The 14553-nt window shown below is 41.0% G+C and overlaps 1 protein-coding gene across 2 annotated transcripts in view; it reads right to left on the bottom strand.

Moving 5' to 3' along the window:
• Positions 1 to 14553, bottom strand: part of LOC118402008 (adenylate cyclase type 1-like) — a 69999-nt gene that overhangs the window by 12137 nt on the left and 43309 nt on the right. For both annotated transcript variants that reach the window (XM_052476872.1, XM_052476873.1), the window contains exons 6-10: positions 12441 to 12599; positions 12113 to 12254; positions 9840 to 9995; positions 945 to 1139; positions 666 to 763 (exon numbers count right to left, since the gene is read on the bottom strand). In XM_052476872.1, coding sequence (XP_052332832.1) covers positions 666 to 763; positions 945 to 1139; positions 9840 to 9995; positions 12113 to 12254; positions 12441 to 12599 — 750 coding nt within the window. The remainder of the gene's footprint in view (positions 1 to 665; positions 764 to 944; positions 1140 to 9839; positions 9996 to 12112; positions 12255 to 12440; positions 12600 to 14553) is intronic.

The following is a 14553-nucleotide window of genomic DNA, read 5'->3' as shown; positions in this document are numbered from 1 at the left end:
TACAGAGAGAGATACATAGAGAGCTACAGAGAGAGATACAGAGAAAGATACAGAGAGATACAGAGAGAGCTACAGAGAGAGATACAGAGAAAGATACAGAGAGATACAGAGAGAGATACAGAGAGAGCTACAGAGAGAGATACAGAGAAAGATACAGAGAGATACAGAGAAAGATACAGAGAGAGCTGCAGAGAGCTGCAGAGCGATACAGAGAGAGACACAGAGAGAGAGAGCTACAGAGAGCTACAGAGAGAGCTACGGAGAGAGCTACAGTGAGCTACAGAGAGAGCTACAGAGAGAGTGTGTTGCTGTCAGACATCATATAGTAAAATGAGGGAGAGAGAGAGAGAGAGAGAGAGAGAGAGAGAGAGAGAGAGAGCTACATAATGAGTTGCTGTCAGATATCCTCTAAAAATGTAATGCATACTGAGAGAATAGAGGAGTAGGATGACACCTCTAATAATCTAATACATACTGTGGTAGGATGATATCCTGTAATAATCTAATACATACTGTGGTAGGATGATATCCTGTAATAATCTAATACATACTGTGGTAGGATGATATCCTGTAATAATCTAATACATACTGTGGTAGGATGATATCCTGTAATAATCTAATACATACTGTGGTAGGATAATATCCTCTAATAATCTAATACATACTGTGGGATGATGAGAAAGTAGACAAGGCCGAACAAGGCAGCTAGGATTAGAGAGAGGACAACAGCGCTGGAGAAGTACTCATCATGTAGCTGGTGGTACTGTCAGAGAAACCAGAGAGAGGGATGTCTCAGATATGTGCAAAACAATGAATTATGCAGACATGGATGCAATGTCTATGAAAGAGTCCGATTCAAAAGTCATTTTACTCCTTATGTTGCAGAGTGTGCAGTTGTGTGTGTGTGTGTACATGTGTGTTGTAAGTGCAGTACAGTAACTCACCCTCTGCTCACGCTCAGAGCACTTGTACATGAGTGTAAGGAAGTTGAGGTCAGCTGTGTCCGACTCTGTCTGCCTCGCCTCAATCAGACGACCAATGTAGCGGTTGACCCGCGTGCCCGGGCTGGCCTGGCTCACGTTAGCTGACACCGAAGTCCGGTTCCGCAGTTTATCTGGAGCTGTCCGCAGGGCCCTCCGCTGTGGCACAGCATTGTGGGAAACGGAGTCCTGACTTAACTACGTTCAGAGGGTTTGATACCAGCTGTTCAAAACAATGGAGCTTGGAGGAAAAATACTACGGGGCTTTTACTGTCTATTGTTGAGGATCACTGCGGGGTAGAGAAAGTTTATATCTAACTGCATGTAGGTAGGGTTGTGATGATACCAGTATCGCAATATCGCAATATTTGATTTTCCATGTCAAAAAAATAAAACACAAAGCAGAAGGTCTTTGGACCTTAAAAACCTACTTTAAGTCAAATATTCTGTGCTGTAGGTGTTTTTAAAGGAAAAAGACCCTGGAGGACAACATAATAATGTTTGTTTCAAACATTAGGGTGTTTTTTTTACTCAAGAAATTAAATCTACCTCATTGTTTTGTTTCCTTGCCACGATACGTTTGAGTATCGCGTTACTGGTATTGTGACAACTCTATTTAGCAGGTATACCACAAACCATTCAACAACAATATTGACCATGGAGTAAGAAGAGATTTGTTCTAATTGTATTCAATTGGGCAATGAAACAAAGTCAATCATTGTGGTTGACTTGACTTCCCATTCTCAATAACTGACATCAACTTAATAAATGCTTAACTTCACACAACTAACAACAAATCCATTGTTCCCTCTACAGTTAACATTCATTATTCCCTCTACAGTTAACATTAATTGTTCCCTCTACAGTTAACATTCATTGTTCCCTCTACAGTTAACATTCATTATTCCCTCTACAGTTAACATTAATTGTTCCCTCTACAGTTAACATTCATTGTTCCCTCTACAGTTCAGTTAACATTCATTGTTCCCTTTACAGTAAACATTCATTATTCCCTCTACAGTTAACATTCATTGTTCCCTCTACAGTTAACATTCATTATTCCCTCTACAGTTAACATTAATTGTTCCCTCTACAGTTAACATTCATTGTTCCCTCTACAGTTCAGTTAACATTCATTGTTCCCTTTACAGTAAACATTCATTATTCCCTCTACAGCTAACATTCATTATTCCCTCTACAGCTAACATTCATTGTTCCCTCTACAGTTCAGTTAACATTTATTGTTCCCTCTACAGTTAACATTCATTATTCCCTCTACAGTTAACATTAATTGTTCCCTCTACAGTTAACATTCATTGTTCCCTCTACAGTTAACATTCATTATTCCCTCTACAGTTAACATTCATTGTTCCCTCTACAGTTAACATTCATTGTTCCCTCTACAGTTCAGTTAACATTCATTGTTCCCTTTACAGTTAACATTCATTATTCCCTCTACAGTTAACATTCATTATTCCCTCTACAGCTAACATTCATTATTCCCTCTACAGTTAACATTCATTGTTCCCTCTACAGTTCAGTTAACATTCATTGTTCCCTCTACAGTTCAGTTAACATTCATTGTTCCCTTTACAGTTAACATTCATTATTCCCTCTACAGCTAACATTCATTATTCCCTCTACAGCTAACATTCATTGTTCCCTCTACAGTTCAGTTAACATTCATTGTTCCCTCTACAGTTCAGTTAACAGTCATTGTTACAGTTAACATTCATTAACAGTTAACATTCATTGTTCCCTTCAGTTAACATTCAGTTAACATTCATTGTTCCCTCTACAGTTCAGTTAACATTCATTGTTCCCTCTACAGTTAACATTCATTGTTCCTCCTTCAGTTAACATTCATTGTTCCCTCTCAGTTCAGTTAACAGTCATTGTTCCCTCTACAGTTAACATTCATTGTTCCCTTACAGTTAACATTCATTATTCCCTCTACAGTTAACATTCATTGTTCCCTCTACAGTTCAGTTAACATTCATTGTTCCCTTTACAGTTAACATTCATTATTCCCTCTACAGCTAACATTCATTGTTCCCTCTACCAGTTAACATTCATTGTTCCCTCTACAGTTCAGTTAACATTCATTGTTCCCTCTACAGTTCAGTTAACATTCATTGTTCCCTCTACAGTTCAGTTAACATTCATTGTTCCCTCTACAGTTCAGTTAACATTCATTGTTCCCTCTACAGTTCAGTTAACAGTCATTGTTCCCTTTACAGTTAACATTCATTATTCCCTCTACAGCTAACATTCATTGTTCCCTCTTCAGTTAACATTCATTGTTCCCTCTACAGTTCAGTTAACATTCATTGTTCCCTCTACAGTTCAGTTAACAGTCATTGTTCCCTCTTTCAGTTAACATTCATTATTCCCTTTACAGTTAACATTCATTATTCCCTCTACAGCTAACATTCATTATTCCCTCTACAGCTAACATTCATTGTTCCCTCTTCAGTTAACATTCATTGTTCCCTCTACAGTTCAGTTAACATTCATTGTTCCCTCTACAGTTAACATGCATTGTTCACCCTTCAGTTAACATTCATTGTTCCCTCTTCAGTTAACAGTCATTGTTCCCTCTTCAGTTAACAGTCATTGTTCCCTCTTCAGTTAACATTCATTGTTCCCTCTTCAGTTAACAGTCATGTTTCCCTCTAGTTCAGTTAACATTCATTGTTTCACCAAGGTAGCCAGGTGTTTCCTCCGACACATTGGTGCGGCTGGCTTCTGGGTTGGATGCGCGCTGTGTTAAGAAGCAGTGCGGCTTGGTTGGGTTGTGTATCGGAGGACGCATGAATTTCAACCTTCGTCTCTCTCTCCCGAGCCTGTACGGGAGTTGTAGCGATGAGACAAGATAGTAGCTACTAAAACAATTGGATACCACAAAATTGGGGAGAAAAAGAGCTAAAATAAAAAATATAAAAAATAAAAAAAAACATTAATTGTTCCCTCTTCAGTTAACATTCATTGTTCCCTCTACAGTTCAGTTAACATTCATTGTTCCCTCTACAGTTAACATTTATTGGTCTCTCTACAGTTCAGTTAACATTAATTGTTCCCTCTACAGTTAACATTCAATGTTCCCTCTACAGTTCAGTTAACATTCAGTGTTCCCTCTACAGTTCAGTTAACATGCATTGTTCCCTCTACAGTTAACATTCATTGTTCCCTCTAAAGTTCAGTTAATATTCATTGTTCCCTTTATAGTTCAGTTAACTTTTTATGGCTGTAGGGGCAGCATTGAGTAGCTTGGATGAAAGGTGCCCATATCAAACGGCCTGCTCCTCAGTCATAGTTGCTAATATTTGCATATTATGATTAGTATTGGATAGAAAACAGTCTGGCGTTTATAAAACTGTTTGAATGATGTCTGTGAGTATAACAGGCAAAATCTTGAGTTGAAATCAAAACAGGAAGTCAGAAATCTGAGCTTGTATGTATTCCCCAATGAAATCCCCTTGAAATATGAATGTTGCACTGCCTAGGGGTTCCAGGAGATGTCAACCATCAATATAAATTATAATGAGGCTTCTATGTTGTTGTGGGAGTGAATGAGAGCAGAATATATCAGATTTTTATTTTATTTTTATTTCACCTTTATTTAACCAGGTAGGCTAGTTGAGAACAAGTTCTCATTTACAACTGCGACCTGTCCATCAAGCAGCCATTTTGTGATCGCGCTTTTTCCTCATGGTAGTCACTTGCGTTCCATTGCTCATGAAGACAAGAAGGAATACTGCGGTTGGAACTTTATTGAAGCTATATGTTAAAAACATCCTAATGATTGATTCTGTACTTAGTTTGAAATGTTTCTTCGACTGGTAATATCACTTTTTGAAGTTTTTGTCCGATATAACGCTGACCAGAATTAGCGTTTGGATATGTATACCAAACGCGCTAACAAAAGAAGGTATTTGGACATAAATAACGGACATTTTCGAACAAAACAAACATTTATTGTGGACCTGGAATTCCTGGAGTGCTTTCTGATGTATATCATCAAAGGTAAGGGAATATTTATCATGTCATTTTTTGTTTATGTTGACGCCATCTTTGTGGCTGTGGTGTTTTTACTTTTGAGCGCCGTGTCAGATTATTGGATGGTGCTCGGCGGTCGTCGTCACCGTCCTACTTGCCGCCACGATCCCTTTTTCGTTTGTCTGTTTGTTTTGTCTTATTAGTTTCGCCTGTATTCTGTTGTATGGCTTAATGAGCTTCCCTATTTTAAGTCCGTGTACCCGCCCTTGTTTTGTGCAGGATTGTCTTTATGTTACGAGTGTGCGTTTTAGGTAGAGGTGGATATATTTTCAGAACTTGGCACCCTGTGTTTTTATGGTAGTCACTTTGTTGTCCGCGCCCTGTGTTGTTGGGCTTCTCATTTTTGTGTGCCGTATTAAAGAGCACTTTTCACAACTGGAACTCTCTGCGCGATTCCTTCACCCACCTAGTCCCGCGTGACAGTTGAATGATGTGGCTATGCAAAATTACTTTATGTTTTTGGAACTAGTGAAGCTAACGCGCCAATGTAAATTCCGATTTTTCGATATAAATATGAACTTTATCAAACAAAACATGCATGTATTGTGTAACAATACAAAGTCCTATGAGTGTCTTCTGATGAAGATAATTTAAGGTTAGTGATTAATTTTATCTTTATTTCTGGTTTTTGTGAATGCAATATTTTGCTGGAAAATGGCTGTGCTTATTGTGGTTTGGTGGAGACCAAACATAATCGTTTGTAGTGCTCTCGCTGAAAAGCTTATTTGAAATCGGACACTTTGGTGGGATTAACAACGAGAATAGCTTTAAAATTATATAAGACACATGTATGTTTTAGGAATTGTAATTATGAGATTTCTGTGGTTTGAATTTGGTGCCCTCTATTTTCACTGGTCGTTGTCATATCGATCCCGGTATCAGGACTGTAGCCATAACAGGTTAACAGGCATTGTTCCCTCTACAGTTAACATTCATTGTTCCCTCTACAGTTAACATTCATTGTTCCCTCTACAGTTAACATTCATTGTTCCCTCTACAGTTAACATTGATTGTTCCCTCTACAGTTAACATTCATTGTTCCCTCTACAGTTAACATTAATTGTTCCCTCTACAGTTAACATTTATTGTTCCCTCTACAGTTAACACTCATTGTTCCCTCTACAGTTAACACTCATTGTTCCCTCTACAGTTAACATTCATTGTTCCCTCTACAGTTCAGTTAACAGTCATAGTTCTCTCTACAGCTAACATTCATTGTTCCCTCTACAGTTAAGTTAAACATTCATTGTTCCCTTTACAGTTAACATTCATTGTTCCCTCTACAGTTAACATTTATTGTTCCCTCTACAGTTAACACTCATTGTTCCCTCTACAGTTAACACTCATTGTTCCCTCTACAGTTAACATTCATTGTTCCCTCTACAGTTCAGTTAACAGTCATAGTTCTCTCTACAGCTAACATTCATTGTTCCCTCTACAGTTAAGTTAAACATTCATTGTTCCCTCTACAGTTAACATGTATTGTTCCCTCTACAGTTAACACTCATTGTTCCCTCTACAGTTAACATTCATTGTTCCCTCTAAAGTTCAGTTAACACTCATTGTTCCCTCTACAGTTAAGTCAACATTCATTGTTCCCTCTACAGTTCAGTTAACATTCATTGTTCCCTCTAGTTAACATTCATTATTCCCTCTACAGTTAACATTCATTGTTCCCTCTACAGTTCAGTTAACAGTCATTGTTCCCTCTTCAGTTAACATTCATTGTTCCCTCTACAGTTAACATTCATTGTTCCCTCTTCAGTTAATATTTATTGGTCTCTCTACAGTTCAGTTAACAGTCATTGTTACCTCTACAGTTAACATTCATTGTTCCCTCTACAGCTAACATTTATTCTCTGACCCAATTAAACACCCTTTTTCTTAAGTGTCCATAGGAAGTAAATATCATTATTATGTGGGGCAGCAGAGCAGAAGCAGTGATTTAACACCGGAGAGAAGGAGGAGACATCCCAGATGGCACCATATTCCCTTCATAGTGCACTATGTAGGGAATAGGGTGCCATTTGGGACGTTGCTGAGTGAGTCTTCCTGGATGAAGGCAGAAAGCCATTGAGCTGTACCACAGTATCACAGTGTGAGAGCCAGTGGGTGGGCAAGGAGAGGCTGGAGAGAGTGGCTTCATAGTGGGGACAGGGGGGTGACAGAGTGAATGACGAATGTTGCAGAAGGTTAACACACACCCCATTGACTTCATCCTCATCATCCTTCATCCTTTAACACCTCTCGCTTTTGTTGGTTGTTTCAGAGGTGTGTGTGCATTCATTATGCTAATGAGTATTTATATGTCTATGTTAAAAGCCGTCTTTCTCTCTCTCTAGTCTCTCTCTTCAGTTTCTCCCTCTATCTCCCACTGTTTCTCTTGCTTTGTCTCTCTCTCTATTTGTCTCTCTATCTTCCTCTCTCTATCTCCCACTGTAATATATTCCCCAGAGGATGTGAACTTCTACATATGACTCAATCGTTTGGAGATGGTCTGGGGAGCATAGGACAGTCATCACATCATACACCCACACCTGCTCTGAGCGCACTCATCCTTTCTCTCCTTCCTCCTCTCCTGTCACCCTCTATTTCTCTCTCTCTCTATTTCTCTCCCCAAGTCTGTATCATTTCCAACAACCTGGAGAGAGAGTTTGTGTGTGGCCTGAATCCTAATCTTTCATTCTGTGTCGAGTATATTTACACTTTGTCATTTTCCTCTCCTATGTATTGTCTTGTCTATGTCTACATGTTTTCATCCAGGGTTATCACGAAGCAAATGGAAACAGTTTCAAACTGTTAGAGATGATCGCATGAACTTTACATAGTCACAGCTCTATGACATATTACATGAGTGTAACCACAGAGGTAGGTGAGTGTACCAAGTTTCATGCTTTTATCTGAAAGTGCAATATTCATTTGGTTCTCCTCCTTTTTCCACACACACCAACACAGACCCAGGCATCTGCATTTAAATACCCTGATTATCTGCATTTCAATACCCTGAGCATCTGCATTTCAATACCCTGATTATCTGCATTTCAATACCTTGAGCATCTGCATTTAAATACCCTGACCATCTGCATTTAAATACCTTGTCCATCTGCATTTAAATACCCTGGCCATCTGCATTTAAATACCCCGGCCATCTGCATTTAAATACCCCGGCCATCTGCATTTAAATACCCTGAGCATCTGCATTTCAATACCCTGATTATCTGCATTTCAATACCCTGAGCATCTGCATTTAAATACCATCTGACCTGATTATCTGTATTTAAATACCCTGCATCTGCATGACCATTGCATTTTCAATTTGCATTTAAATACCCTGATTATCTGCATTTCAATACCCTGACCATCTGCATTTAAATACCCTGACCATCTGCATTTAAATACCTTGTCCATCTGCATTTAAATACCCTGATTATCTGCATTTAAATACCCTGATTATCTGAATTTCAATACCCTGACCATCTGCATTTAAATACCATTACCATCTGCATTTAAATACCTTGTCCATCTGCATTTAAATACCCTGGCCATCTGCATTTAAATACCCCAGCCATCTGCATTTAAATACCCCGGCCATCTGCATTTAAATACCCTGAGCATCTGCATTTCAATACCCTGATTATCTGCATTTCAATACCCTGAGCATCTGCATTTAAATACCCTGACCATCTGCATTTAAATACCCTGAGCATTTGCATTTAAATACCCTGATTATCTGCATTTAAATACCCTGAGCATTTGCATTTAAATACCCTGATTATCTGCATTTCAATACCCTGATTATCTGCATTTCAATACCCTGAGCATCTGCATTTCAATACCCTGACCATCTGCATTTAAATACCCTGCGCATCTGCATTTAAATACCCTGACCATCTGCATTGAAATACCCTGACCATATGCATTTAAATACCCTGACCATCTGCATTTAAATACCCTGGCCATCTGCATTTAAATACCCTGTCCATCTGCATTTAAATACCCTGAGCATCTGCATTCAAATACCCTGCGCATCTACATTTAAATACCCTGAGCATCTGCATTTAAATACCCTGAGCATCTGCATTTAAATACCCTGAGCATCTGCATTTAAATACCCTGAGCATCTGCATTTAAATACCCTGAGCATCTGCATTTAAATACCCTGAGCATCTGCATTTAAATACCCTGAGCATCTGCATTTAAATACCCTGTCCATCTGCATTTAAATACCCTGAGCATCTGCATTTAAATACCCTGCGCATCTACATTTAAATACCCTGAGCATCTGCATTTAAATACCCTGAGCATCTGCATTTAAATACCCTGAGCATCTGCATTTAAATACCCTGAGCATCTGCATTTAAATACCCTGAGCATCTGCATTTAAATACCCTGAGCATCTGCATTTAAATACCCTGAGCCAGAGTTGAACTGTAGCCAGACCTCAGGATTTCTTCACAAGAATAGCAGGTCAAGTAAACACACTGACACTTAGCCAGATTTACCACAGGATTTGAAAGTAAGCTGATGAAGGTCAACTAAGTCTAGGTGGCTGGGACTCCTCATCGAGGACACACACACACATTCCCCCCACACACACATGCACGCTCGCACACACTTGCACGCACACACGTGTGTGCTATGTCAACACACACATGCGCATACAACGCCTCTCCTTGTTTCTACATTCCCTAACACAACACACACTCATGGACACACAAAAACACATTTCATGTATACACACACATACAACTTCTCTGTCTCTACACTCACATACATAACACACATACAGAAATCCCTTACCTTGTCACCATCCTCACAGTTCATGGCGTTTGAGAAAGGTATCTCGGCCTTGAACATCTTCCTACAGTGCATGAGCTGCACCAGCAAGTAGCACACCGTCTTAAACTTCATCTTTTTGGCAGGTTTTATATCCGAGAGAATCAATCCTGGGAATATCTGTCAACAAACAAGCAGTGAGAGTAGGTGTTAAGATACACACTATGATACAGGAGATACACTTCAGTAGATATGGCTTCAACCCGATTACAGAACACAAACACAAACACAAACACACAACTGTGGCGTCTCTTCTCTCTCTTAGATGAAGTAGAGTTGTCGGTGCGTCTATTAAGAGGATTAACCAAATGGCACCCTATTTCCTATTTAGTGCACTTGTTGAAACGTGGAGAGTCATTTGGGCCACAACCTTAGTCAAGGGTCCCACCACTCACAGAGGAGGAGAGTAGAAAAAGATGGGGTGGTTGAACAGCCCTCTGAGACACTGTGACACTGCTGTAAAGGTTCATGTAAGGATCCACATACATACACTTTTACATCATGTGAAACCTGGTGGATAACAGTGCACAGTTGCCAAAGAAAAGTTGTGCACTCATCTCTCCTTCCTTGTAGATTTATTAGCCAACGCTTCGGCTGAAGAGCCTTGACTGTTTCATTTATCTTCCGCTAGTCAGCAGTCGCAGCACCTCACCAGACTGTGCATTGTTCATTTCTTTACAGTGTACCATTGGAATAGCCAAGCAGCATATAATAAATACACAGGCGTCAGGCATCCGGAAGTCAGATCCTCTCTCCAGACCTAATAAAATCTGCAAGACGAGGGTAGGGTAGGAGAAGGAGATAGCAGGAGAGGAGATAGATAGATCACGACGAACAGTCTTGTGCTGACGTTGCTTACAGAGGCAGTTTGGAACTCCGTAGTGAGTGTTGCCACCGAGAACAGACCATCTTTACGCGCTTCAGCACTCGCCGGTCCCGTTCTGTGAGCTTGTGTGGCCTACCACTTCGTGGCTGAGCCGTTGTTGCTCCTAGATGTTTCCACTACACAATAACAGCACTTACAGAACATCAGCGAGACTGTAAGGGAACCCATCTCATCTGAACAACCCTACCAACGTGAGGGAGTGACAACTCAATGAAAACGTACCAAACACTTTCTAGTATACACACAGCATATGGAACATGTAGGCCTACACTACTACAACACTAAAGTACTGTCTTTCCAGACCTATTAAGATGAAAATGCAGGCTAATGAGAGGTTAAGTCTTTTTAAAATCTGGATGTAAAATTGACTATCCATCATAACTTCTGGCAGTCTTACTGCATCTGTCCATGTGCAGTATGCCAAAGTTATGTGCAGTTCATGTATGTATTTCCAAGTATTTCCAATGTTATTTTGAGTACTGTATATCCAAGCATGTTCAAGTATGTCCCATACTGTGTTTCCTAGTCCAACTAAGAATGCTAGTATAATAATTTAGTAATAATTTGGTGGTTGCTTATATTTGTCCTATTTCACAAATGTACAACGTGTCAATTAGAAATATATTTTTTGCATATCCCAACTCCCCCTGAGACACCCTCAGACAGTGTGGTCACGGCCAGGGTCAATCATTATCAGTGGCAACCTTAGAGCAATTAGGGTTAAGTGCCTTGCTCAAGGGCAGATCGACAGATGTTTCACCTTGTCGGCTCAGGGATTACAACAATCAACCTTTCGGTTACTGGCCCAATGCTCTAACCGCTAGGCTACCTGCCGCCCAAAATGCAAGTTCCCATACCGGGAGTTGAACCCGGGCTGCCTGGGTAAAAACCAGGAATCCTAATGGCTAGACTACTGCGAGTAGGCTTACTGCACGTTCCACAGATGTCATCACTGAACCTAAGTTAACTACTATAAGACCAAATGAGATCTGTGTCCTAAAATGTCTATTTTTACTTTGCTTCATAATGTAAACACACATAAACACTCATCCTCACACACACATACAAACACCTCTAATCCTACACACACATACACACTCCCATGCAGGAGATCTCACATACTGTACACACACACACACACACACACACACACACACACACACACACACACACACACACACACACACACACACACACACACACACACACACACACACACACACACACACACACACACACACACACACACACACACACACACACACACACACACACACACACACACACACACACACACACATGTACGCACACTGACACACAAGCACACACACGTACGCAGACACAAACACACCTTCCGTCGGTGAGTTGGCACAATGAAGAAGGTCTCGATCTGGTGTTTGAGGAGGAAGGCATTTCTCTCATGACCGTTGCCTGGTTCAACCTCATAGTCTCCATTCAGGGAGTCCAGGGTCGCCTTGGTGATGTGGACCTTCCTGGTGGAGAAGGAGAAACACAAACAGTCAGCCTCATGTGGTGCTACCTACTGTCGTTGTGCTTTAGAGCAAGGCACTTAACCCCTAATTGCTCCAGAGGTGCTGCTCACAGTCTGTGTTGTGTGTGAAGTTGTTGTGTGTGATGTTGGGACAGTAGATTTTGGCATGGTGGTAACTGGTACTAACCCAGGCAGTCCCCCTGCCTCCATCACGTTGGCCAGTGTGACATCGTTGGACCACACGTCATACTGCCACTTCCTCAGTCCCAGGACCCCACACAGAACCCGGCCCGTGTGGAGACCCACACGCATGTTCAGATTCACTTCGGTGGCCTCCGCTACCGACCTGCAGGTGCACGAGGAGAGTAGTTACAATATTAAAACATTGATACTGTGTGAATGTGTGTGTGATTGTGTGTGTATATGTGTGTGTATGCGTACATACGTGTGTACCTGCCTGCCAGCCAAGTGCCAAGTCCCTAAGTGTGCCTGCACATTCATGTGTGTGTGAGTGTGTGCATACGAGTAGATGTCTGTGTGTACTATAGCATTCCTGTATACAAATAATTTATTGCCTTAGCAGGCAATGTCATAAATTCCACAAATGTTATTCTTCCATGATGAATTGTGCTGCTCCTCTTCACCTAATAATATAGAAAGGCCAGACAGCTGAGTTCCTCTCTCTCTCTCTCTCTCTCTCTCTCTCTCTCTCTCTCTCTCTCTCTCTCTCTCTCCTCTCTCTCTCTCTCTCTCTCTCTCTCTCTCTCTCTCTCTCTCTCTCTCTCCCTCTCTCCCTCTCTCCCTCTCTCTCTCTCTCTCTCTCTCTCTCTCTCTCTCTCTCTCTCCCTCTCTCTCTCTCTCTCTCTCTCTCTCTCTCTCTCTCTCTCTCTCTCTCTCTCTCTCTCCCTCTCTCCCTCTCTCTCTCTCTCTCTCTCTCTCTCTCTCTCTCTCTCTCTCTCTCTCTCCCTCTCTCTCTCTCTCTCTCTCTCTCTCTCTCTCTCTCTCCCTCTCTCCCTCTCTCCCTCTCTCCCTCTCTCTCTCTCTCTCTCTCTCTCTCTCTCTCTCTCTCTCTCCTCTCTCTCTCTCTCTCTCTCTCTCTCTCTCTCTCTCTCTCTCTCTCTCTCCCTCTCCTCTCCCTCTCCCTCTCTCTCTCTCTCTCTCTCTCTCTCTCTCTCTCTCTCCCTCTCTCTCTCTCTCTCTCTCTCTCTCTGGAGGAGAAAGTACATGTTCTGGGGAGATAAGCCAGAAGGACAAAATGGTTGCTACTCCGGGTTCTAAATAATTTTTTACTTTTTTTAATTAATGTAAGAGTGCAGACAGAGGAAAATTCCACCCGTATGGAGGGAGCAGGGTGAGATTTAAGAGCAATCTTTAGACTCTAAAATAATCAGGGAAAAATGCTATACTAGTCACCAATAGGAATATAAATGAATATGCATATGAATCTACCGTTAACAGAGAAAGGCATGTGTTTTCATTGTGCGTTGTAGCTCTATGTGTCTGTGTATAGTCCTATATTGTCTGTTTATGAATACTGACATCCTGTGTGGCCTTGTGCACATAGAGTCATATAAGACCAAATCCATGCCCATGCATTTAATATGGGATGGGATAAAGCTTTTTCAAGTGTTGAGCTCTTTCTTCTTTCTCCAAATTGTGCAGGACATGCAAATGAGACAAACACTTTCACGCTTCATAAGGAAGCATCCAAATACATTTCCATTCCCGCGCCCTCAAATGAGATTCCACTCTCCACTCTATCTGCAGTCTTGGCATGTATTCATAGCAGCCATTGACAATTCCACTAAGGAATCCTTCAGCCTGGACTCACTTGAACCACTGTGGTTTAGATGAGAAGAATAGAGAATAGCAATAATATCCCCAGTCTTCAGTTGGGCCTTTATCCTTGGTCAAACCAAATGAATCAATATAATGGCTGAAAGCCATGCAGCAGGCTCATTCCATAGAGCCATACAGAGCTATGTGATATGGTGTCCATCACAACTCAATGTGTCTGTACCTAGGGCTGTGGCAGTCACAAAATGTTGGTCTCATGGTAATTGACCGTTAATTATGTAAACACATTTAGCATCCTCCAGGCTTCCACACACAGCCTACAATACACTGATGCAGAACTCTGGATCAGCTACATTTTTAAAGTCTAATAAACCCATGTAATACAGCCTACACCTTCACAATAACTCCATTATTTATTTTAGACAGGTCTAAAGAAGCATAATATGAAGAAAATGTAGTCTATTTCTGTAACGGTTTTCCTCCTCTTCTGACGAGGAGTATGA

The sequence above is a fragment of the Oncorhynchus keta genome, chromosome 23 (genome assembly GCF_023373465.1).
Source record: "Oncorhynchus keta strain PuntledgeMale-10-30-2019 chromosome 23, Oket_V2, whole genome shotgun sequence".
In the NCBI taxonomy this organism is placed as follows: domain Eukaryota; kingdom Metazoa; phylum Chordata; class Actinopteri; order Salmoniformes; family Salmonidae; genus Oncorhynchus; species Oncorhynchus keta.
This window is presented reverse-complemented; position numbering and strand designations above follow the sequence as displayed.